Source organism: Myxine glutinosa, chromosome 5 (assembly GCF_964187855.1).
Source record: "Myxine glutinosa chromosome 5, kmMyxGlut1.1, whole genome shotgun sequence".
In the NCBI taxonomy this organism is placed as follows: Eukaryota; Metazoa; Chordata; class Myxini; order Myxiniformes; family Myxinidae; genus Myxine; species Myxine glutinosa.
In genome coordinates, this window is record NC_136265.1 from 61,309,653 (window position 1) to 61,336,147 (window position 26,495).

General features: G+C 48.5%; 1 protein-coding gene across 2 annotated transcripts in view; it reads left to right on the forward strand.

Moving 5' to 3' along the window:
• Nucleotides 1-13,219: 13,219 nt before the first annotated feature.
• Nucleotides 13,220-26,495, forward strand: part of LOC137428154 (uncharacterized) — a 30,169-nt gene continuing 16,893 nt past the window's right edge. Inside the window, exons 1-2 of one of the 2 annotated variants that reach the window (XM_078778111.1) lie at nt 13,220-13,712; nt 14,243-14,397. In XM_078778111.1, coding sequence (XP_078634237.1) covers nt 14,259-14,397 — 139 coding nt within the window. In that variant the 5' untranslated portion in view covers nt 13,220-13,712; nt 14,243-14,258. Of the gene's footprint in view, nt 13,713-14,170; nt 14,416-26,495 lie in introns of those variants that run through there. The other variant, XM_068118097.2, reaches the window with a different exon arrangement.

Sequence of the window (26,495 nt, forward strand, 5' to 3'; positions counted from 1 at the left end):
TCAGCGGGATGCTGGCTGGAGCTTGATCCCGCACGGAACGTCGGGCTGGAAACGACGGCCACCGATGCCACCGCAATCTGGTTCACACAGCAAGGCTGCTCGAAAAACAGCACGTCAGGGCTTCACGCTGCTGGGCCGCTGAAACAGCATCTCTCCCAGCAGAACCGCAAGCTCACCTCCCCACAGAATCTCTCCACTTCCAAGCACCTCCAGCACGTATATCTTTTTGTGCGTCCTCCCTTGCTCATCTCTCTCTTACGCCTCTCATCTCCTCCTCAACTGGACTCAGGTGGGGGCTCCGCGTGACGGGTTATATAACCACGCCCTAGAATCTTCTTGAACCTCCCCGTTTCTTTCCTCCGCCCTCTCAGGCGAAACCCCTCATGCTTGGTTGGTTGATCGGGGGCTGGCTCACTCCTCCTTCTCATGACGAGGTGGAGACACGCCTTTCTTCTCCGAGCTGACCGCGTGCGTAATGGAGGACGAATGCAGTTGGTAATGCGGTTGGCAATACAATCGGCAATGGAGGGTTTGGGCAATTGAAAGGGGATCTATCTTATTTCATCTGGTGCAATGCAGTGTCAATTAATGGGAAACAGAGCCTTAAACTAACATAGAATAAGAAATAACTATAGAGAGGTTCTATGGTGGCCTACGTGCTTGTATATGGACAAGCTACGGTGCGCTCATTTCAATTAACAGCCAATTAAAAGGGGAAATGTACACAGGAAATTTAATACTAAATTTACAAAGTGAAGATTCTAAAAACCGTAACACAGCACCCTCATTCCTCACGGCACGTCTCGGGCCGATAAAACTTTAACTTAGTGTGGCACGTAGGTGTAGTTCCCTCTACAATTAACCTGACCCTGAGTGTGACAGTTTAAAAACACAAATAAGTATGTCCCTCTGCTGCATTGCACCCTGCCTAACAGATTCACGCCCACAGGATAACCGAATTGCGGAATTGTTCTCAAACTACACATGAACGGTGGGGAGCATTATTTACAAGTGACGTTGCTTTGATTATTTACAAAACTAACCCAGGACCCGTGATTTTCCTTTTGGGGGGGGGGAGACAGCATGCACTGCATCGACGCACCAGCACCAATTATCATCAAAGCACCATAAAGCACCAAAACGCACCGGAGTGCACAGTCACCATAGCTCCATAAAACAAACACACTGTTGGTGGTCTTGCTCTTCGGCTCCCTCTGTTGGCCGATGTTCTTCCAGATGTCATTCTTCGTGTTGTTCTTTGCTTGCGGCCTATTTGGTGGAAATAAAAATGCACAAACGTGTCCGTTTTTATTTTATTTATGGCCCACAGGGGCCGACTATGGGTGGTTCACCTGTGGGCTTGGTGCCACCTCACCGGGTCCGCAAGCAAGATCTTGGGCCTTCGTGGCTGGTCCCAGCAGAGGGGCCATGCCCCAACCCGTGGGGTCCATGAGTGGTGCTCAGCCACAGACATGTGGTCCATAAGTGGTGCGTGGATGCAGGCAGCTGGTTGCGAGGAGTCGGGCACACCTACGCGGCCCCTCGCACGCTCCCCTCAGTGCCCAGAGAGCACGATCCATGGGTCGGGAAAGGAAGACAGGTGAGCGAGGGGTAAGGTCACAAGGGTACACATCAATGAAGGCAATGCAGAGTGAGGTGCGTCTGGAGACTGAGCGGAGAAAAGCTCGTCCCTACCATACGTCACCCCCCCTGTGACCTACTCTACCCTTGCCCTTACCCCATATGTACACAAAAAAAATCTACACCCTTACCAATTCGTCGCTACCGTCACGTCTTCCCCATATCTCCCCTATACCAAATTCGTCACAATCCCATTGTCTAAATTTGCCATCACCAATTCATCATCAATCCTCATAAGGAGGGAGAGATGGAACATCAGCACAATGTCACACCCACGTCATGATGCGTCTCACATTCCAAACATTTGCACAAAAATAATAATAAAAACATGGCATGGTGTGGAGTTTTGTCACCCCAGGTGAGTGGATGTAGATGGTGCGAGGAGATTCTTAATCCTAACTACTTCCTAAATGACATTAACACACTTTACACTACCCGGGGTCTTTCCCTGCCAATCCATTGGCCATCTTACTCTATGCGGTTTTAAGAACCAAATTCCCATTGACCAAGCTGTGGTGCTTCATCAATTTGGGCTCTCACTCCCCCGATTGAACTCCCTGTGCTTTTGCACAATTTCAGGACTGGGTCGTGTGGCTCTCCCAGCAGGTCTACCCACCTGCACACCTCCACCACTACAGTTGCCTCCGAGCTTACCTGCTCCTTACCTAACCTATCTAACTGGGGAAGGCCCTCTCTGACACTTACCCCCTCGGTGCCCTCTCTGGCACTGGGCTACCCGGGTCCGTCCTTTGGATCCTCGGGCCCCATCCACAACTCTACCGGCTCCCAGAGCCCACCTGCGGCCTCACCTGGCCGACATCCTAACAGTGGCGGAGTGCCCATTTAACTACACACACTAACAGGCCACACGCCCAGCCATTTCCACGACACTAATGCACCCATCCAAACACCATTCTTCCACACGCACCACAGATGCCAATATCCAACCACAATTTACCTACTCCCACTACCTAACTCTTAAACTACCCTCCCCGGGTATTCGTGATAGGGGTCCACTTTTCCCCCATTCACACCTTCGCACCATCCACTCCACTCCACAGTTTCCACCATACTCACTCCACACCATCCATTCCATACTCCATGTATTCCAGACCATACATTTCATTCAACCATGCTCACCTGTATTGGCACACCTGTGCAATCACCCCTACACCTGGTGCTTCCTGCACCCTCCTTCCTCCAGGACCATTTGCTCAACACAACACTCAATCACCATTACTCACTCATACACTGCTCCATACACTTCCGATTCTCAAACACACGGCATCATCTGGTCTACCTGGTTTCCTTCTAAGTTGGTGCTCCCCATCTTCCCTTTAAACTAAGCACATCCCACATCGTTATCATCCATTCTAACCTCTCTATGTCCCCGACTACCTGTCCAATGTCCCTACTTACCTCTACAGTTACCTATGGTCATCTCTAGGTCCCTATACATTATCCTAACCCTCCCGGGCTAGTTTTCACTGCCATAAACCCCATAAAACTATAGCTCATGTGCCCCGTTGTGAGGGATGGCAGAGTTGCCATCCCACCACATCGGGCATGTCCCACTATTAATTTTGCCCTTCCAATTTTCTGCAAATCAAAATTTGCCAATCTCTGCCAATCAGTTTACCAATCATTTGCCAATCATCAAATTTTGCCAATCACTTCTGCCAATCCTATTCACTATTCTCAATTTTGGATCCAAAACACTATCATCATCACAGTCCGCTATATCTGAGCCTCGGTGCGTCGTTACCTCATTAAAACTCGGCTTCGCAAAGCCGAGCAATGAATTTGGGTGGTTTGGTCGCCTGCAGGTTGAGTCCGTCTGGCATTCGGTGCAGGGAAGGAGGCTTACTTGGGCCGAGATTCCACGCACCATCTCAGCACGGAACCGTCCGATGCCACAATCTCGGCCGGCCGGAGCGCCGCAACCACAAGGGGTCGCCGTGCCGACCCTTCCTACCTGTCCTCGAACCGGCCCGCCCGCGCCGCTTAGCGGAGCACGGACGCGACCTTTCAGAGCAAGGCCCGGCATGGATCGCGCACGGCGGTTCTTTCGAAACCGCCGTGGTCACGATCCCTGCTGGTTCCCGCTGCACCCAAAGCCCAGCACGAACCGAGGACTCGCTTCGGCTAAAAATCGATCTAACCGCTGCTCCGTTTAACGTCGATGCTTCACTTGCATGCTCACACCACACGTTCCGTTCCTTTTTCACACATCCCGGTGTCTCCATACACTCCGTCATTGCACCTTCTCTTACACACCCCCCAGGTACACTCATTACGCTCACAGACTTCGTCACACACCTGACCACCGCACACCTTGGCACACACTCGTCGTTCGCACACCTCATCAACACACCTCTTCGCGCCCACTCCTCGGTCACATCTTCTGTGACAACCACGGGTGTGCACCCATCTGCACACCCAATCACGTGCTTCACTACCAACTCAAGTGTGCATTCCCACACGCGCTCGACCATTCCAGGTGTGCATCCTTTCATTCCAGGTGTACATTCTCTCTCACCTGCCACAACCAACTCGTGCTCCGTGTCACTCTCACTACTCTCACCACCACACTCGGTCGCGCATTCACCCTTACTCTCGACAGCGCACTCTGTAATCATGCAGTCCTCTGTTACAAACCTTTCTCGCGCATCCTCTTGCGCACACTCTCCCATTACGCCCTCCGTAACACTCCCCACAGGTGTGCACTCTTCCGTTACATCCCCTGTAATACTCCCCATCACGCGCTTCAATGTGCCCTCCCGCACCCGCGCCACGACCAACTCACTCTCGACAGCACACTCACTCCTCGGCGTGCACTTTTTCCTTACACCCTCCCCCCCCCCCCCCCCCCCCCGTTCCACACCTTTCTCGTGCACCTGTCACACTCTCTCCCGGTACATACTCCATACCACTCATGGGGGTGCATTCTTGCACACACCCGATCACCGCCGCACACGCTGGCTCACAAATACCTTCCGCATTCCCCATAGTCGGACATCCTGGCACACCTCCTCTTCCCACACACTCTGTACCTGTCGAACACCTTACCAGCGGCCTCTCACGAACGCCCGGGTCCAGACCAACACCCAAGCTGACTGAATCTCCCTTCGCACCATATACATTCCCGAGTATATCGCCACTCACCTTGGCACCTCGTCTTCGCTCCTCCTCCGCCACCTGCAAACTCTTTATTTGGTCAGTAAGCACCTCATCATGATTTGAGCACAGACCTTGCACCAATTCCATCACCTCCTCCTTTATCTCTCTCTTAGTTTCCCTCCGTCTCTTCTTAATTTCACTCACCCCCTCTTCCACTTCCTCTCATTTTTGTTTCACCTCTTTTATTTCCCGGTGCGCCCCCTCAATTTCTTCCTCTAATGCCACCTTGGTCGTTTCTATGTGCGTCCTTACTTCCCGTTCTTTTGTCTCCATTGCCTCTGTCACCTCGTCCAACCTCTTTGTCAACCCCTCGTGTACCATCTGACATTCCCTCTTCGTCACTATAAGTTCTTTTTTTTATCTCTTTCTGTGTCGCCTTCAACCCCCCGATTACCGCAGTGTTCTTCTCCACTTGCTCCCCTAACTTATTTTGTCCCACTGTCAGCTGCTCTACTCCCCGCGCCAGGTCTTCTATACCCCCCTGTAACCTAGCCGTACTATTTCTCACCTCTTTCTCCATACGCTCCTCACCCCGCTTTACCTCCTCGCGTACCCCCGCGACCTCTTCGCCCACACCTCGTCTGATCTCCTCCCCCATTTCTCCCATCTCGTTGGTAGATGCTGCCCTCATCTGTTCCAAATCATTCCTCTGGGCATCCAATTTCGTTTCCAACCCGATTTTCACCTCCTCTATCTGATCTCCCATCTGTTTAATTTCCCGGGGGGATTGCTCCCCTATTTCCCTCAATTTGCCTTCCATAGTGTTTTCTAACCCCCCTAACCCATTCTTCACCCCTTCCATCTGGTTCTCCTGGGCAGCCATTCTATTTTCCAACCCTGTTAACCCCTCCTTCATTTCCCCCATTTGATTACCCATGTCCTCCAGTTGTCCCCCTAATTTACCTTCTAGCCCTTCCAACCTGTTGTCTAACCCCTCAAATGTATTGTCTAACCCCTCAAATTTGGCTTCTAGCACCCCGATTTGGCTTCCCATATCATTCCTCAATTCCCCAATTTGATTTTCCATATTACTTAACCCGTCTCTCAATTCCCCGATTTGATTCCAACTGTTCACTGGTACCCCTCGCTTCGTTCCTCATTCTGCTTTCCATCCCTACAATTTGGTTTCCCAACCCCCTGTTCTCTTCCATGAAGGCCTGCATTTGCAGCATGAATAGGCCCCAGTCCATCGGCGGCGCTGCTACGGTTACGGGCGCGGCGACATTTGGTGCCGCTGCAACCTCGTGCGCGAGGGCGCCATCTTGTACGCCTGAAACCTCTGCAACCACATCCTCATTGCTCTCCTCCTCCCTCTCCCCCATATACATTTCCCTGGGGTCCTGGGTTGACTCTACCCCCCCTTCTAACTCACCCACCGGCATCCGGTCGCCTTGATCATCCATGGCACGATTTAAAATTTAGAATGTTAAATAAAATTTCGACCACTCGTAATTTTGAGTGCGCTAAGCGCACTTCAGGTCCGAATCTCGCTCCCGACACCAATTATTGCAGAAACGGAGTACGGCGCTCCCCCTTAGTGGGGGGGGGGGTTAATCCCCCTTCTATTTGCACTGGCCGTCTCCGCTCCTGAAGCTGCCCAGCTCCCTCCACGAGGCAGGTGAGCAACTTCGCTCGAGACCGCGGACAAGATGTTATTTGCCGAGCGGATTAGCAGCCCGCGGCTCGAGCCATGAACAAAACTGAACCCGATTCTTATGCGTTGGCCAAATGGTGCCACAGGTATTCAATGGGGAAATCACAAAGACGAACGGATGTGAAGAAAGGAAAGCAAAGGTAGGAAGAACAGGGATTTATTATTAATTACTATTGTACAAAACCAAAAAAACCAAGGAGGAGGAAAGAAAATGAAAGTAAGTTACAGAAGAGGAAGACACAGTGCAATTCTACTTATCTATACAGTCTTACTTAAACCCCAGGGACAACACAGACAAACAGACGACATTCAGACTTACACGAATGGGAATGAATGGCTGGACGGGGAGGAAGGTTCAGCGGGATGCTGGCTGGAGCTTGATCCCGCACGGGACGTCGGGCTGGAAACGACGGCCAACGATGCCACCGCAATCTGGTTCACACAGCAAGGCTGCTTGAAAAACAGCATGTCAGGGCTTCACGCTGCTGTGCCGCTGAAACAGCGTCTCTCCCAGCAGAACCGCAAGCTCCACCTCCCCACAGAATCTCTCCACTTCCAAGCACCTCCAGCACGTATATCTTTTTGTGCATCCTCCCTTGCTCATCTCTCTCTTACGCCTCTCAGCTCCTCCTCAACTGGACTCAGGTGGGGGCTCCGCGTGACGGGTTATATAACCACGCCCTAGAATCTTCTTCAACCTCCCCGAAGTTTCTTTCCTCCGTCCTCTCAGGCCAAACCCCTCATGCTTGGTTGGTCGATCGGGGGCTGGCTCACTCCTCCTTCTCATGACGAGGTGGAGACATGCCTTTCTTCTCCGAGCTGACCGCGTGCGTAATGGTGGACGAATGCAGTTGGTAATGCGGTTGGCAATACAATCGGCAATGGAGGTTTTGGGCAATTGAAAGGGGATCTATCTTATTTCATCTGGTGCAATGCAGTGTCAATTAATGGGAAACAGAGCCTTAAACTAACATAGAATAAGAAATAACTATAGAGAGGTTCTATGGTGGCCTACGTGCCTGTACATGGACTAGCTACGGCGCACTCATTTCAATTAACAGCCAATTAAAAGGGGAAATGTACACAGGAAATTTAATACTAAATTTACAAAGTGAAGGTTCTAAAAACCGTAACAATATGATCATGATATTCTGCAAACAGTTATGTATTTAGACTCCAATGTAATACAAGTTTTAAGGAAAGTTTTGGAAGTTGGAAAAGAAAATAACTTCTCAAACTTGTTACCACTGAACACTGCTCAAGGCCAAATCCGTGCACCATGACGTATCCACACCTGCTGCGAAATAATTAGCCTCACAAGAGCATACTTTGTAATTTTCCAAAGTGCTGTCTATGAGTTCGTAAAACTAACTGTATACTCAAATGGTTTGGACTAGCAACAGTACCCGCCCTATGGGTGGGGCTTCAATTGGGAGGCCCAAATGAAAAGGCAAAATATCAGAAATTGAAGGCTTTTTAAAAATTTTAAACGATTCATATAAACATCCGTTGAATCATATCACACGCAAATCATCAAAACCTAAACAGTACATGGCGCCCATTTTGAAAAAAGATTGGCTTCTGCAAAACGGAAGCGGCCGCTACACGTCTTTCTCAGTCGCACGTTTATGTGTGAAGAGTGCGCGCCGAATCTGTAACACGGAAGCGGCCGCTACACCTGTTTCTCAGTCGCTTTGCACACGCTGCCATGTTACTTCGGAGCCGCATGTTTATATATGAAGAGTTCGTCAGGAGTCGATCTACTCTCTCCTGGTACGTAGAATAAACAGTATTTGTAGAATTTCAACAAAAGCCACATCACTGTTCATATCGGTAAATATTATTTCATCGTGTTTGGAAAAACTGAAAATTGGAAAAACAATATAGCCTATTTTACTCCCAGGGGTCCCAAGAATACCCACCCAAAATATCGTTGCGATCGGTTGAGCCGTTTTTGCGGTACCTTCGAATGGACGGACGGACATGTGGTGAATTATAGTAAGATTATCGAACAAACATTTTATTATTAGTAGTATTTTGTATAAGCCCAGAGAAACTTTCTAAAACTATCTTTTAATAATTAGTGTTTAGCTCCCTGCTAAGTTACACCGGCACATCCCACTAAAAAAAGATTATATTGTGACTGAGCAACGACATTGAAAGAGTGCCGTTCTTTAGGGAATCGATGGATTGCACACTTTCTTTCAAGTCTTCACAACTGTGGGTTATGAGAATGTTTTATGACATAACTTCTGTTCTCCACAATTATTGAAAATTGTACTCTCTGTGATCCAACTCCCCTCCCCAAGCTGTGGAGATTGGAGCCACCATGTGTTCTTCTTAAAAGTCATATAACTTGTTAGTTTTGAAGTGTAAAACATGCTAGATGCTTTGTAACAACATGTAACTCAAGAATTTAGACACTCCGAGCTTTGTTTAAAGAAAAAGGGTTAAAATGATGTACTATCCCCTCGACCATCGATCACGAAGGAACTTGCAGTACCATGGATGGATCCAACAGATGGCGGTGAGAGACCACGAATCATTGTTACTTGCATACTCTCTTCTCTTGTCTATCTCCTTTGTCTTCCCCCCCAGATCTAGTCTCCTCCCCTCCGAGCCATCTAGTCTCTGCCCTGACCCTCTCCTGTACTTTCTTTGATCTGCCTACTATATAATAACCATGGGGAACAAGTTAGAGGATCTTTTCTTTCTTTCTTTTTACTTTGTCTGTTCATTGGATGTTGTGTTGAGATTTTGTATCAAGATTGTGGTGTGCTTTAACCTGGAAGTGAGGTCGATACGTTTTATTAAAAATCATCCAATTATCTTAAACAGTTTGTGGACATTAATTATGTCCACAAACGTCTCTTGTCCTCCTGGACTCGGTTTGCCTCTGCTGCACCATCTCTGTTGGCTTCCGATAACGTCTGACCCATGTGCTCTTGGTTCGCTTTGCTGGCTAACTCATTCCCCAAACATTTCACCCTGGCCTCCTCAAACGACAAATCCGCCTTGGACAATAAATTCGTCTGAGTCCGAGACATTTTAGGATGGAGTCTCCGATAGCAGCTTGTCCTGCAGGGCTTCATTCAGAAAGGCCCCAAATGAGCACATAGACGCGAGCTTCTTCATCGTCTTCATGTCTTGAATATGCCTTTACACTTCCGATCGCCTTAGAAACTCCATCACCAATTTATAATATACTGAACAAACGCCATCACGTCGATATTTCATTAAAGGAGCGGGCCGAGAGGTATGACGCCATTACAGGACTCTTTTATTCTGCGCATGCGCAGCCTCAACAATGCACAATTGCGTCATTCAACACAATGACAATGCTCTGCAGATACCTCCCCTGTCCCCTGTGAGTAATCCCGAGCGACAGAAAGCTATTAAGCAAACCAAGGAGGAGAAAGCAAGCAGGCAGTCACACAACCCTGGTGTATACCCTCTTGGCACGATCATCGGTGACCCGTGTCAAGCAGCCGAGGCCCTACTGCATCTTGGAGAAAGCAAAATGCCTGGCTGTAACAAAAATATGCCAAACAATGACAATCAGTCACAGAAAATAACTAAAGGGACACTGACCCCTTGACCCTCGTAGGCTGAGGACCTAATAGATTGACAGCCCAGGCCATGAAACTCCAATGAACTGGTGATGTTGAGTCTCCTCGGGCAATGACGGCATTGCCTTTCTATGGCTGGTACACACGGGTGCGTGTGTGGTATACACAGGGGGGGGGGGGGCGAGTGCGAGGGGGGGGGGGGGGAGTCGCCACTACTCCGTCTCTCTGCTGGCCGTTGGGGAATACACCCTCTTCCGCCCGTGCTGTCGAAGTCAACTGGACTCTCATCTACCAGATGTGCAGGGAGCGATCTGCCATTTAAACCGCATGGCTGTGGACCGTTACCCTGGTAAGAGGGGCTAACAGATAGTACACCTTGCCCACAGGTGACCTGGGGTTATGCAAGGCAGGCAGGGGCATCCTTCTCCCTGAGGTATCAGAAGACACCTGCATACCCATGAACTACGTCCCATGGATGCAATCCATAGGATTTTATAAACCTCTCTCAGCTTCGGAATTGGATGTCTGTCAGGATATAGCAGGTGGGTGTAGCCTCCAGGTCATCAAAAGGCACTAGATCCAATGTAGGAGGTTGCAAATGAAACCGACCTAGAATGAAGCATCGGGGCACCCTGAATGTGGTATGGCCATTAACAGACATTTTGAGTGGTGGCAACACCCCACCAGACGCCCAAAAGTGGCACCCAAAACGGCTCTAGATCCAACATAGGAGGTCATGAATGAACCTGGCTCAGAATGAAGCAATGAGGTCCTCTGAATGTGATATGGCCATTAACAAACATTTTGGATGATGGCAACACCCCAACCAGACGCCCAAAAATGGCACCCAAAACGGCTCTAGATCCAACATAGGAGGTCACGAATGAAACTGGCTCAGAATGAAGCAATGAGGTCCTCTGAATGTGGTATGGCCATTAACAAACATTTAGGGTGGTGGCATGACCTTGGCAGACGCCCCTGATTGTAATATCAATTGTAATACACAACTGATGAATTGTTGTCTAATAACAATGGAGTTTAGTTCATGGATGTTCTCTTCATTGACACCTGCCATGCCAGTCATGTGCGTCTGACATATCTGCCACGTGCTTCTGACCATACATGATGTACATGAAGGCGAAATTGAGAATTGACAGTTTTATGCATCCTTCACCTTTGGCCTCTAGATCTAAAAAAAACAATTGGGTTCTTGCTTTTGATTTGTGAACCAATTCTGTGACCTAATATGCAAATTCTTAAAATTTCAGGAGGTCAGTTGGATGAAAATTGACGATCTTATGTGATGTCGACCTTTAACCTTCTGCCCAAATTATTAATTTGTCTTCTCCATATGTTATTATAATAGAGCAAACGTATATTATGCAGTTTCATCAGTACAACTTGCTTTGATCATCATCAGACAACTCATCATTCCAGATTGACAAATTTGCTGAAGGATTGATTACCTTGCTCTCTTGTTTGGAGGAAAACTTTAGTCCCATTAACCTTCTAGCTGTGAGATGCTGTTTTTCACAAAGATCATAGGCGATTTCAGCCAACCTGTGGACCTTGTGGACCTTGTGGTCACACCACCTTGTGGTCAGTTCTTGCCATCCTCCTCTAGGTGATGTATACGGCACTCTTGCACATTATCTGCAGTCTAGGGAAGGCCACACTTATATTCCCTTTTTCCCTTTTTTTTAAGGCCATTTTCCCTGCTAGAGAAGGGGTTAGCCTTGCGGGCCCCATGACGATCATCATGGTTCCCTTTTTCAGGAAATGTTTTTATGGCCGGATGCCCTTCCTGCAGCCAACCCTTTGGTCGCCTCTTACGACACGCAGAGATACAGTGTACCTATTCTAAACCGGGGCACACACAGGCGGGGAGGCCACACTTGCAGTCGGATTGATCAGCAAGATTCCAGGAGAACATGTTGTGATTAAATCTTCCAACACCTGTTCGGAGCAGGTTAAGGTGACACCATTCCTTCCTAGACAGGTCGCAACCAGGGGGCTTGGTGGACCAGGGAAGTTGGTGTAGATGGCTGTTGGGTTGGTGGGTCCCTTTGAGACCCCCCAAGACCCTTTGAGATGCTTTATAACCATAACAATCTTTAAGACCCTTTAGAACCCTAAACGACGCCTAAGAACCTTGAGACTCCTTAGACACTTGAGACTTATATGACCCTTGAGACCCCTAAGCCCCTTGAGAACCCTAAGACCCTTGAGACTTTTGAGACCTCTTTAAGACCCTATGTAACCCAAAAGGACTCCTAAGACCCTTTCGAACACGATCAGCCTTTAAGAGATCAAAGATCCTTTAGAGCCCTATGACCATTTAGAACCCTTTAAGACCCTCTAGAACCCGAAGACCCTGAAGACCAGTGGCTCTTAACCTAAGACACCGTGACACCATCTAGAACCTTTTAGATGCTTGGACCCTTGGACTCCTTTCTACCCTTTAGACATCACACCTTTTAGACCTTTTATTACCCTTTGACCTTTTGATCGGTTTCATACGGTTTAGGACCCTCAAGGCCTCTTCAGACAATTCCGACTCTTTAGACCTTAAATTACACCCTTTAGACCCCTTCAACCTTTTAAGACCCTTTTGACACTTCAAACCCTTTCGACCTATTTTGACCTTTTCAGACCTTTCCACCATTGGCGGAGTTTTAGGGGGGGGGGGGGGGACAATGCCCCCGCCGTAATTTTTTCAGTAGTTTACAACTAAGATAAAAACATCCTGTATTTAAACGTGAGTAACAATAATGAACGTAAACTGTATTTGTGATTTCATGTGCACTGACAAACGGTAATTTTGGAAGTCAGACCGAGCTACCCATTTATTAATATTAACCCCTTGCCCCCCCCCCCCCCCAAAGAGAGAAGTCAAACTACGCCCATGCGTTCCACCTTTAGAACTTCAGACCTTAGACCATTTAACCTTGACAACTTTTCAGACCTTTGACCTTTACACATTTACCACGAGACCATTTCGACCTTTCATTTGCAATCAACGACCTTTCATTTATTAAGTACATCCTTGCATTTATTTGCCACACAAAACAAGTCCTGACGAGGGTCTGCAATCTCTGATTGTTCTTTCTTGTTACTCTCACCGGTATTGCAATTGGGTCCATTTGTTTGTTTATTTGTCCACACAAAACGTGAGTATGTGTATTAATTGCATTTGACCCTTTATGACCCTAAAGACCTCTCTGAACCTTTACAACAATGAGACTCATTAAAGACCACGAAGATCCACAAAGACCCTAAGACACCACTTTAGAGCCATTAGAACTGTAAGACCCAATAGACCCTTTATAACCTGAATACCCTTTCAGAACCCTAAGACCCTTTCAAACCCAAACACACTTTAGACACCAAAGTCCAAGAGGACCCCAAAAGACCCAGAGGACCCCCAAAAGACCTAGACGACCCCAAAAGACCCAGAGGACCCCAAAAGATCCGGAGGACCCCAAAAGATCCGGAGGACCCCAAAAGATCTGGAGGACCTCAAAAGATCTGGAGGACCCCAAAAGACCCAGAGGACCCCAAAATATCCGGAGGACCCCAAAAGATCTGGAGGACCCCAAAATATCTGGAGGACCCCAAAAGATCCGGAGGACCCAAAATACCCAGAGGACAAAACTACACACGTCCTGGTGAGGGTCTGCCATCTCTGATTGCTCTTTCTTAATTGTTCTCGTTGTGAGAGGCTTTTTTTTGCAGCAACAGGTTTTGCTTCTGCAGGTGGACTTCTTGTTGCTGAAGCCTGTCTTTGAGATCTGCTCTGAGAACTTAAAATCTCTTTTAATTTTTGGCATTTTGCTTTCTCAACAATTGTGAGACTGCTGACGTTAAATTGGCGTCCCGTCTCGCTACCATTGTTGAGGGACCTCAAAGATCCCACGGCGCCCTTCGCGGAGAGTAGGCGAGTTATCGCTGGCATCATGGACATGTTACAAATTCCCGCTCTGATTTCCTGAGGCAGAGAAGCGACTAATTATGGAGATCACGTGATGAACGTGGAGAATCTGCTGCCTTGAAATCGTGAATAACATCGTTTGGAGAATATACGCGGCACGTGGGTCATTTTTACCAGTATACATGCCTTGTACTCGTGTATCATAAGTGTACCGTACGACTACACTCCACCTTACCTTACTGTACTTTACGACCCTCTACCTGACAGACCCCTCCGGTGCGCCATGAACCGAGATCTCTCAGGTGAAGATCACAGATCGAACCCCTCGGGATCCACGAGCGGCTCCGATGGCGGAAACTCGGTCGTTCCGGGAGATTCTCCCTCAGATCGTCGGTCCAGGGTTGATCCACCCGAGGATGAGGGTGAGGACCCGGGATCCGGTACGTGCCGTTCTATCCGTCGTGGGCCTGTGCTGGTTCGTGCTGTGCACTATTTCAGAAACTCATTATAATCTCACGATGTTCTGAATTGGGGAAGTGAGATAAAAGCCAAAGGATACAAAGATTACCGTGTAATACTGAGGTAAAAGTGTCCAGAGGTTACCGTGTAATACTGAGGTAAAAGGCTACAGGAATTACCGTGTAATCCGGAGGGCAAAGAGTACACGGATTACTGTGTAATACTGCGGTTAAAGCGCACAGAGATTACCGTGCAATACAGAGGGTAAAGGCTAAATAAATTACCATGCAATACTGAGGGTAAAGAGTGCACAGATTACTGTGTAATACTGAGGCAAAAGGGTACAGAGATTACTGTGCAAGGGTACAGCGAAAAGGATTACTGCGAAAGGGTACAGAGTACTGTGTAATACTGCGGTTAAAGGGTACTGAGATCACCGTGTAATTCTGAGGTAAAAGGGTATGGAGCTTACCGTGTAATACTGAGGTAACAGGGTACAGAGATTACTGTGTAATACCGAGGTAAAAGGGTACAGAAATTACTGTGTAATACTGAGGTAAAAGGGTACAGAGATATTAGTGTACTAATATGGTAAAATGGCACAGAGATTACCGTATAATATCGAGGTAACAGGGTGCAGAGATTACTGTGCAATATGGAGGTAAAAGGGTACAGAAATTACTGTGTAATACTGAGGTAAAAGGGTACAGAGATTACAGTGTACTAATACAGTAAAATGGTGCAGAGATTACCGTGTAATGTCGAAGTTAAGGGGTACAGAACTTAACTCATATAACGGAGGTTAAAGCGACATAGCTTATCATGTAATTGAGGGTACTAGGGCATGCCCGTACTATATATATATCTAAAAGTATATCCCCCCCCCACCCTCTATTTACATGCAATGGTTTGGTCCAAAGCTAACGGCTTGCGAGTACGGTGACAATCCCCCCCCTCTATTTACATGAAATGGTTTGGTCCAAAGCTAACGGCTAGCGGAGTTTGGTAAAGAAATCGCCATAGCGTGCACAAATGCGCAGGAAAGCGAAAGAATCGCAAATTAGTTTTAATCAGTTTTAAAACATAGTTTAACGCCAACATAGCGGCAACATAGTTTGCCAACGTGAAATAAATGAATACGCTCTCAAATGTGCCCAAAAAAAAAAAAACGCTACCCGTACGCTCTACCCCGCCCGTACGCCCGTAAACAAAAAAAACAACGCTCTTCGCTTCCGCCCTTCGCTCTGACTGAATTGGGAGAAATAATGCGCATAAGAAATCGAGAAATTATTATTTTCTCCGGAAGAAATCGAATTACGTACCGTAATGGCGCACGCGCTGGGCTCAGCATCAGCTCGCTCTCACATCGGCCACGCCTACGCAATAACGCGTTCTGTGATTGGATGCCGGAAGTGCAGTCCTCACTGTCCGGAAGGTCGTATATCGCAGTTACGATGAATCGCAAATTAGTTTTTATTAGTTATAAAACATAGTTTAACGGCAACATAGTTTGCAAACGTGAAATAAATGAATACGCTCTCAAATGTGCCATCCGAGGCAGAGTGTGTCCGCCACGTTCGGCACACGCGATAGCTCGCTGCTCTCTGATTGGTTGAATCGTTTTTTGGACATAGCTCGGTAAGTAATTGTCCGATTAATATGAAACCTTGAAAAGGCACATCCTCGGGTCCCCAGCAATATACCTGGCAAGTTTCAAGTATATCGGACCGGTAGTTGTCGAGAAACAGCGGTCACAGACATACAAACAAACAAACAAACGTACAAACAAACATACACACAGAGATTAGTGGAATTATAGATAGATGTGTATTAGCTCACCATATTTGCATTCTGCCATCTTGAAGTACAAGCAAAGAAAGCAATACGACATGTACATTGTTATTGTCTTCAACACTTTACATTTTTATTATTACTACAAAATATTATTACTATATTATATAATAATTATATTACTACAAAATTTTTGTTTTAATATATATACAGACTGGCATTTAATATGGAATTTTTTTTTTTTTCTTGACGGGTTTACTTTCTTAACTCAGTATATCAATCTGGTGAGTTTCTTTTACACTTTGGTGATTTATTTGTTAAAAGAACCATGTCACTGATTGTCTGTCGCAGCAAGAAGTCAACAACAGGATTATATCATAGGTGGCATGGCAAAATGTATGAACAGGTGCATTTGATGATTGGCTTCACAGTCGGGTATACAAGGGTTGTTGCGTTCTGTATTAGTGGAAAACAACTGCTGCACGTCTCCAAAAATTATTGCCGCTTCCTCTGGAGATGGTCCGTCAACTCGACAATGCTGTTTGTCATGGAGTGGTGGCTTTACGAAATTAGGGCATGAAACAGCATGCTATTGCTCGGCAGTATGGCATCACTCAAGGTCAGGTGGCAAAGATCCTGAAACGAAATGCTCAGAGGGGTGTCCCTACTCCAATACCGAGGCCAGGACGTAACCGCAGAACCACAAGGAGGGATGATCGCCAGCTGCACTGGTTAGTCCGCAATGGCTGTACCAAGTCAGCTAATCGGCTTAGGGCTGAGTGGCAGCAACTGACAAATGTGCCTGTATCCAGAAGGCTAGTCAACCAACGACTGGTTCAAGCAGGCTATCGTGCCAGGCGTCCCCTGAGAAAGCCACGCCTGACCAGACAACACCGCCAGCGCCGATTGCAGTGGGCCAGAGAGCACCGTCAATGGCAGCCAGGACACTGGAATCACGTGATCTTCAGTGACGAGTCTAGATTTCTGGTCTTTCGTCAAGATGGTCGCGTCCGAGTGTGCAGACAAGTGCATGAAGCCTACAACAAAGATTGTATAGTGCCAAGAGTCCATGCTGGAGGTGGTGGGGTGACCGTTTGGGTTGCTTTTCATCCAGGGGGCAAAACTGACCTGGTTGTTCTGAATGGAAACCTGAACCAGTTCAAGCACAGGGCCATTCTGGAAGAAACATTGCTTCCATTTGCTCGTGCAGCCTTTCGAGGAAACTTTGTCTTCCAAGATGACAATGCACGGCCTCATCGTGCTCGCATGATCCAACACTTTCTTGCTGACCATGGTGTAGAGCATATGGAGTGGCCTGCCATGTCCCCGGATATGAATCCGATAGAGAACTTGTGGGCAGAATTAACGCGTCAAATCGACCACTTGGACCAGCAGCCGACCTCTGTGCGTGAATTGCAGCAGGCTATTGTCACTGCATGGCAAGCGATTCCTGTCCAAACCTTGACAAATCTCGTAAACAGCATGCCTCAACGTGTACGTGCTCTCCTGAATGCTCGTGGGGGTTACAGGAAGTACTGAACTGTAATTTTACTGTCCGTAATCCCAGTCGTAATTTAACTTTTGTTTTTGCTAAAAAAAAATTTGGCTAATGTGCAAAATAAAGAGATACTTCTGGAAAACGTACAGAAGTTTAACACAGTACTGTCCATGAATTGAGTTCGATATCAGTTTACATCACTTTCAAGGATCAATTTATTTGTTTCGAAATGTCAAATGTGGTTTTTGTTTCTTTTAAAGGTCACATTAACAAAATCTAGAATAATTTCAACATAATTCCAATGAACTTTTGGTTCTAAGACATCTTGAAAAGTAAGTTCACCCCCACATAAAAACATTCCATATAAAATGCCAAGTCTGTATATATATATAATTATATAATTATATAATGAAATATTATTACTGCAAAATTTACAATATTGTGTATGACATTGTGTCTACATTTGTTAAAACTAGGGCATGCCCGTACTATATATATGCCCGTACTATATATCTATCTAGAATTATATCCCCCCCCTCTATTTACATGAAATGGTTTGGTCCATTCGCAACGCCAAAGCGAACGGCGAACGGCTTGCGAGTACAGTGACAATCCCCCCCCTCTATTTACATGAATGGTTTGGTCCATTCGCAACGACCACAGAACCCCCCCCTCTATTTACATGCAATGGTTTGGTCCAAAGCGAACGGCTTCCGGAGTTTGGTAAAGAAATCGCCATCGCGTGCACAAACGCGCAGGAAAGCGAATGAATCGCAAATTCGTTTTTATTAGTTTTAAAACGTAGTTTAACGCCAACATAGTTTGCAAACGTGAAATAAATGAATACGCTCTCAAATGTGCCATCCGAGGCAGAGTGTGTCCTCCACGTTCGGCACACGCGATCGTTCGCTGCTCTCTGATTGGTTGAATCGTTTTTTGGACATAGCTCGGTAAGTAATTGTCCGATTAATATGAAACCTTGAAAAGGCACATCCTCGGGTCCCCAGCAATATACCTGGCAAGTTAAAAGTATATCGGACCCGTGGTTGTCGAGAAACAGCGGTCACAGACAAACGTACAGACAGAGATTACTGGAATTATAGATAGATGATGAATTTTTATTCTGTAGTATGTTGTTGCGGCAATCATACGGATAGGGAGGATTGGTTGTCGTATCGTACACAGACTGTATACAAGCAATAAAAGGAATATTTCGATATGGAGGCTTGGATTTCAAGTTATGAGCGCATTCAAGAGGGAATCTGAAAGGTTCTCACCATCCCCCAATAAACAGCAAATTTGTCTCGTTCCTCGATATTGTTGCGGATATGGGATTTGGCCTCCATATCCGCTTGTAAATATTCCCCTATTTCCCCAATACTCCCCAACTATCCCCAATCCCCCATTCCCTAGTCCCATTGTCTGTAAACAACACTCTGTAGAACCGACCTTCCCCTTCTTCCCCCATTAAATGTCGTGCCCAGGTCCACCGCATCTCACGTAGACAACTTTCGGACATCTTGCTAGTTATTCTTAGTCTATGTCAGTTAAGGACTCGTTTCCATTAATTCTGACTCTTCGTTGCACCAGAATGTGATTGTATGGCACCAGTAGTGAGTTTAGGACCTCCCCATACCTCCTCCCATCTTCCCCATGAAACAACAACAACAACAACAACTACCACAACAGCGCGCGGGGAGTGTGCGTCCTCACTCCGGCTCGGTTAGCCGCCATTACCCATGTGCGCCGACGGGGTTACCACGAAGGGGCTGACTGTCGGCCCCTCGTCAAGGGCGGAGCCCGGTAACCCCCGCACCCAATAAGAAGCAACGGGCCGATTCCATCTGGGGCGGAGCTAACGAGCCGAGGGCGTGTCACTCCCCGCCGGATATACGCAGCGACTTACCGGACGTGACGTCAGATGCGCCCCCAGCTTGGAGAAAGAACGTCACCTTCTAGCGCTGAGAGAGACCTCCCGCATCTCTGGACCGGACCGGGTCGATTCTGCCCCTGAGCCAAGAGTGCACCTTGAGCCTCGACTACCTGCCCTTCCTTGCCATCAATCCCCGTGTGAGTCAGTTTTGTCCTGTTTATCTGTCGTCTGTCGGGGCTACTATAAGACCGTAATTAAGTGCCTACCTTCCTATGCTGTCTCTCTCGTCCTTGTAATCTAACGTTCCGAAATATTATAACCTCCTCCGGAGGTCTTGAGAACTGTACCCCTGGTGTCGTGTCATTTTAACCCAGCCGTTGTGTCCTTTCCTCAATTGATTTAGCGTAGCGCGACTCGGCCAACGTTCGAGTATAATCGGGTAAACTGTGCAGACGCGGTCATACCAAACCGCTCGGTAAACCAACATCCACAACCGCGTCTGTAACATTTGGTGTCGAGGAGTTGGATTCGGACCTGGGACTAAATTTGTTAGGCCCAAATTTTGGAACACCAATTGTACCGTTAGGGTAACATTTGGTGTCGGGAAGTGGGATTCGATCCGGAGCGCGTTTCACGCGCTCGAAATTATAACGGCGAAATTTGATTTTGTTTTACGAAAATAAAAACCCGAATTTTGAAAGTCGCGCTATGGCAGACCAAGACGGCTGGGTTCCGGTAGAGAGTGAGGCAGGGTCGATCCAGGACCAAATTGAGGGACAAGAGGAGAGCGAAGCAGTGAGGGTAGCAGATTCGCAAAATAGCGCCGTCACGCACGAGGTAGCGGGCGCGCAAAATGGCGCCTCGCAGATGGCCACGGCGACCACGCCCGCGACCGTGGTAGCGCCGCAGGTGGATTTGAACCTTTTTTTAATACAAATAAAGGCCCTTATGGCCCAGAATAGCGAGCAAATGAGGGCTAATAGTGAGCGATTTGGTGAGCGATTGGAGGGCCAAATGGGGGTAATGAGGGACGAAGCGAGGGCTCAGAGTGAGCAATTGGGGGTAATGGGAAGCCAAATGGGGGTAATGGGGAACCGGATGGAGGCTCAGAGTGAGCAAATGGGGGTAATGAGGGACGAAGCGAGGGGTACCGGTGAGGGGTTAGACAATAATTTTAAGGGATTAGACAAGAAATTTGGGAAATTAGACAATAGATTAGGGGAAATACAGGAGGGGTTAGAGGGGTTAGAAAACAGTATGGAAGGCAAATTGAGGGACATGAGGGACCAAGCGGAAAGGGAAGTTAAACAAATGGAGCAGCGATTAGAGGGGGTCAGAATGGGGGTAGAAACCAAACTGGATGCTCACAGGGAGGAAATGGAGCAGATGAGGGTGGCATCTGGGCAGGAGATGCAAGTGATGGGAGAGGAGATCAGAAGAGGTGTGAGTGAGGAGGTCGGAGGAGTGCGCGAGGAGGTGAGGCACTGTAAGGAGCGCATGGAGAAGGAGGTGAGAAAGGGGACTGTAAAATTGCAAGGGGGTATAGAGGAGTTGACGCTGGGAGTAGAACAACTGACAGTGGGACAAAAGGAGTTGGGGGACCAGGTAAAGAAGAACACAGCAGTAATAGAGGGTTTAAAATCGACACAGAAGGAGATGAAAAAGGACGTAGGGGTAATTAAAAAAGAGTGTCAGACGGTACACGAGGACCTGACGAGGAAAATGAACAAGGTGGTAGAGGTGATGGAGGTTAAAGAGCGGGAGGTGCGGGAGCACATAGAAAAAAATAAAGTGGAGTTAGAGGAAGAACTTAAAGGGGCGCACGAGGAGATGAAGGAGGTGAAGCAGAAATTAGAAGAAGTGGAAGAAGGGGTGAGCGAAATTAAAAAGCGACGGAGAGAGGATAAGAAAGAGATAAAAGAGGAGGTAAAATAATTGGTCCAAAGTCTGTGTTTGGATCGTGATGATGTGCTCATTAACCGGATGAGGGATTCGCAGGTGATGGAGGAGAAGCGAAGAGGAAGCGGACCCGGTGTAAGTGGTGACCAATATGGTCGTGCGTATGATGCGCCAGGTGATTTAATGAGTTTGGGGGTCGAGATGGACCCGGGTGTTCGTGAGAGGCCGTTGGTGAAGTGTGCGACAGGTCTGGTGTGCGAAAAAGGAGGTGTGCGAGAAAGTCCGACTCTGGGGTGTGTGAGGAAAAAGTGTGTGCCAAGGAGTGAGGGGGCTGGCGAGAGTGAGTCGGTCGTAGCGTGTGTGCGAGGGAGCACATGGAAGCGCGGTGTGGTAAGTGTTACAGAGGGTGTGACGGGAGAGTGTGCGCGAGAAAGGTGTGTGACGGACAGGTGCATGGGGAAAGAGTGCGCTGTCAAGAGTAAGGGTGAGTGCGTTGTCAAGAGTGGTGGTGAGAGTAGTGAGAGTGACAAGGAGCGTGAGTTGGTTGTGACAGGTGAGCGAGGATGTACACCTGGAATGGAAGGATGCACACCTGGAATGGTAGAGCGTGAGTGGGAATGCACGCTGGAATTGGTAGTGAGGCACGTGGTTGGGTGTGCGAATGAGAGCACACCTGTGATTGTCACAGAGGAGGTGACGGAGGAGGGGGCACGAAGAGGTGTGTTGGTGAGGTGTGCGAGCAACGAATGTGTGCCAAAGTGTTCGGTGGTCAGGTGTGTGACCAAGGCTGTGAGTGGAATGAGGGTACCTGGGTGTGTAAGGAAAGGTACGAGGAGCATGGGCACGGCTGGATGTGTGAGCAAGGAACGGGCTGCGGGGTGTAAGCATCCAGGTGAAGCATCGACGGTAACCAGGTTAGAGGTTAGGTCGACTTTTAGCCGAATCGGGCCCTCGGTGTGTGCTGGGCCTCGCTTTGAACGGCCGCGTCCGTGCTCCACTAGGCGGAGCGGGCGGCTGGATAGGAAGGGTCGTCATGGCGACCACTTTTTGTTGAGGCATTCCGGCAGGTCGAGATCGAGCCATGGGATGGCTCCGTGCCGAGATGGTGCGTGGGATCTCGGCCCGGGTAAACCTCCTGCCCTGCACCGAATGCGGGACGTGTCCAGCCGCTGGCACCAAACAACCCGCATTCATGGCTTGGCTGTACGAAGCCGGGCTTTGGACAGGAATTGGCGCACCGAGAGGCATTAGTAAGTAGACTGTAATGACGAGGATAGTGTTTTGGCCCCAAAATTAGAGAAAAACAAAATTTGATGATTGGCAAAGGATTGGCAGTAATGATTGGCAGATGATGAGTAGTGATTGGCAAATTTTTGATTTGTTGAAATTGAATGGGCAAAATTGGTAGTGGGAGATGCCCGATGTGGTGGGATGGCAAATCCCTGCCACCCTTCCCATAGTGGGGCAAATGCGCAATAGCTTATGGGGTTGATGGCAGTGAAAACTAGCCCGGGTGGGTTAGGATATTGTTAGGGATCTAGCGAAGATGACATTAGGTAACGTTAAGTTTAGTTAGTGACTGATACCTGTAGTGGGGACGCAGGTAGATAAGAGTGGATGATAATGACGAGGGAGCGCAATAGTTTAAAGGGACGACTGGGAAGCGCAAGTTTCAGAAGGGAGTAGTTAGCTGAGATGATGCCGTGTGTGTGAGAATTGAACAGGTGTGATTGCACAGGTGTGCAACTGGACAGGTGTGTGGAGTAGTGTATGAGTAGTGAGTGTGTGGATCAGCGCGAATGCGCTTGGGGAGAGAAGGGTGCAGGTGGCACCAGGTGTGAGAGCACAGGTGTGCAAGTACAGGTGTGTGGAGAGAGTTGGAGTAAGTGGTACGGAGTGGTGTGCATGGTGCGAAGGTGTGGATGGGGGAAGAGTGGACCCCTTTCACGAGTACCCGGGGCGGGTAGTGTAAGTGTTAGGTAGAGGGTATAGGTAAATTGTGGTTGGATATTGGCATTTGTGGTGCGGTTGCAGAATGGTATTGTGGATGGGTGCATTAGTATTGTGGAAATGGCTGGGCGTGTAGCCTGTTAGTGTGTGTAGTTGGTTGGGCACTCCACCACTGTGAGGATGTCGGCCAGGTGAGGCCGCAGGTGGGCTCTGGGAGCCGTTAGTTGTGGATGGGGCCCGAGGATCCGGAGGACGGACCCGGGTAGCCCAGTGCCAGAGAGGGCACCGAGTGGGGAGAGCGCCAGAGGGCCTTCCCCAGGTAGTTAGGTTAGGGTAAGGAGCAGGTAAGCTCGGAGGCAACTGCAGTGGTGGAGGTGTGCAGGTGGGTAGACCCGCTGGGAGAGGTACACGCCACAGCCCAGAAATTGTGCGAGGGCACCGGGAGATGAATCGGGGGAGTGAGACCCCAAATTGGAAAGCACCACAGTTTGGTCAATGGGAATTGGTTTTTAGAACCCATAGTGTAAGAGGGCCAATGGTTTGGCAGGAGAAAGACCCCGGGTAATGTAAAGTTGTTAAAGTCATTTAGGAAATAGTTAGGATTGATGAACCTGTCGCACCATACGCAGCCACTTACCTGAGGTGATGATGATGACTCCACACCTGTGTTTTCTTTCTTCTGTTGCAGGAAATGAGAATTACTGTGGATTGGTGAGACGCATCACGACGTGGATGAGACATTGGGGTGATTCCATCTCTCCCTCCTTAGGAGGGACTGATGATGAATTGGTAATGGCAAATTTTGATGTTCAGTTGGAGATGGCAAATTTTGATGAGAGTTGAAAATGGCAAATTTGATTGGTTAGGAGGGAGATAAGACGAATTTGGTTTATGGGAGGAACGGGGAAGACAGTAGGAACGTTTGTTGATTTGTAAAATAGATGTTTATGGGTAGTGTTGTGTTTTGTGGATACAGTAAGGGGTAAGGGAGGGGCCATGTAGGTTACCTGGTGGGGGGGGGGGGGCGTACGGTAGGAACGTACCTGTCTCACCTGGTTCCCATGTGCCCCCAGTGTGCATTACCTTACATTGCGTGCACTTTTGCGCCCTTACCACCTTACTCACTTGTCTGCTTCTTTTGTCTCCCACCTCCGAGGATCTGGCTTTGGGGCAGAGAGAGAGGAGAGAGGTGCTGGCTCCGCAGTTGTGGGCCTGCACTTTCGCTGCTTGCTGCCTGGATCGATACACCATATGGACCGCAATTTTGGTGGCCACCCACAATGGACCGCAGTTCTTTTGCGGCCAAGCACCACCCGTGGATGGACCTATGGGTCAACGTGGCACCTTTGCCATACAGGTGAACCACTTTTAGTTGGCCCCCTGACGGCCACAATACAGAAATGGACGCGGTTGGCGCCTTTCTTTATTTTTAAAGAAGCCAGAAGGCCAAGTGCACCACATGAAGGCAAGACCAGCGGCAGAACATCGGCCGGCTGCGACACCACACCATGATTATTAAACATTTTATTGGTGCACCGGATGGTGACTGCACCGATTGGTGCTTGGGGTGGTGCTTTTGGTGCTTGGAAGGGGTGCTCTGCACATTATTAAAGGCCGTAAGGCCACAGAGCACTCGTGGGTTGGTGTATCGATGCTGGCATGCGTGCTCTCTCTCTATGCATAACATCTGCATGTGTTCCTCCAAAAACAGGTCCTGGATCGTAGTGTAAATATCAGCGTAGTCTTGTGTAAATAATGCTCCCTACCGGCTGTATGTTTAGTTTGCGAATTCTTTCCGCGATTCGGTTATCCTGTGGGTGTGTTTCTGTGAGGAGAAGGGTGCAACGTCGCAGGGGGACATATTTACTCATTTGTGAATATCTGTAAAACTGTCGCACTCAGGGTAGAGTTAATAGTAGAGGGAACTACATCTGAGTGCCACACTAAAATAGGTAAAAATTTATCGGGTCGGGACGCCCCGAGGGTAGAGAAGGGTGCAATGTTGCGGATATGGGATTTGGCCTCCATATCCGATTGTAAATATTCCCCTATTTCCCCAATACTCCCCAACTATCCCCAATCCCCCATTCCCTAGTCCCATTGTCTGTAAACAACACTCTGTAGAACCGACCTTCCCCTTCTTCCCCCATTAAATGTCGTGCCCAGGTCCACCGCATCTCACGTAGACAACTTTCGGACATCTTGCTAGTTATTCTTAGTCTATGTCAGTTAAGGACTCGTTTCCATTAATTCTGACTCTTCGTTGCACCAGAATGTGATTGTATGGCACCAGTAGTGAGTTTAGGACCTCCCCATACCTCCTCCCATCTTCCCCATGAAACAACAACAACAACAACAACAACTACCACAACAGCGCGCGGGGAGTGTGCGTCCTCACTCCGGCTCGGTTAGCCGCCATTACCCATGTGCGCCGACGGGGTTACCACGAAGGGGCTGACTGTCGGCCCCTCGTCAAGGGCGGAGCCCGGTAACCCCCACACCCAATAAGAAGCAACGGGCCGATTCCATCTGGGGCGGAGCTAACGAGCCGAGGGCGTGTCACTCCCCGCCGGATATACGCAGCGACTTACCGGACGTGACGTCAGATGCGCCCCCAGCTTGGAGAAAGAACGTCACCTTCTAGCGCTGAGAGAGACCTCCCGCATCTCTGGACCGGACCGGGTCGATTCTGCCCCTGAGCCAAGAGTGCACCTTGAGCCTCGACTACCTGCCCTTCCTTGCCATCAATCCCCGTGTGAGTCAGTTTTGTCCTGTTTATCTGTCGTCTGTCGGGGCTACTATAAGACCGTAATTAAGTGCCTACCTTCCTATGCTGTCTCTCTCGTCCTTGTAATCTAACGTTCCGAAATATTATAACCTCCTCCGGAGGTCTTGAGAACTGTACCCCTGGTGTCGTGTCATTTTAACCCAGCCGTTGTGTCCTTTCCTCAATTGATTTAGCGTAGCGCGACTCGGCCAACGTTCGAGTATAATCGGGTAAACTGTGCAGACGCGGTCATACCAAACCGCTCGGTAAACCAACATCCACA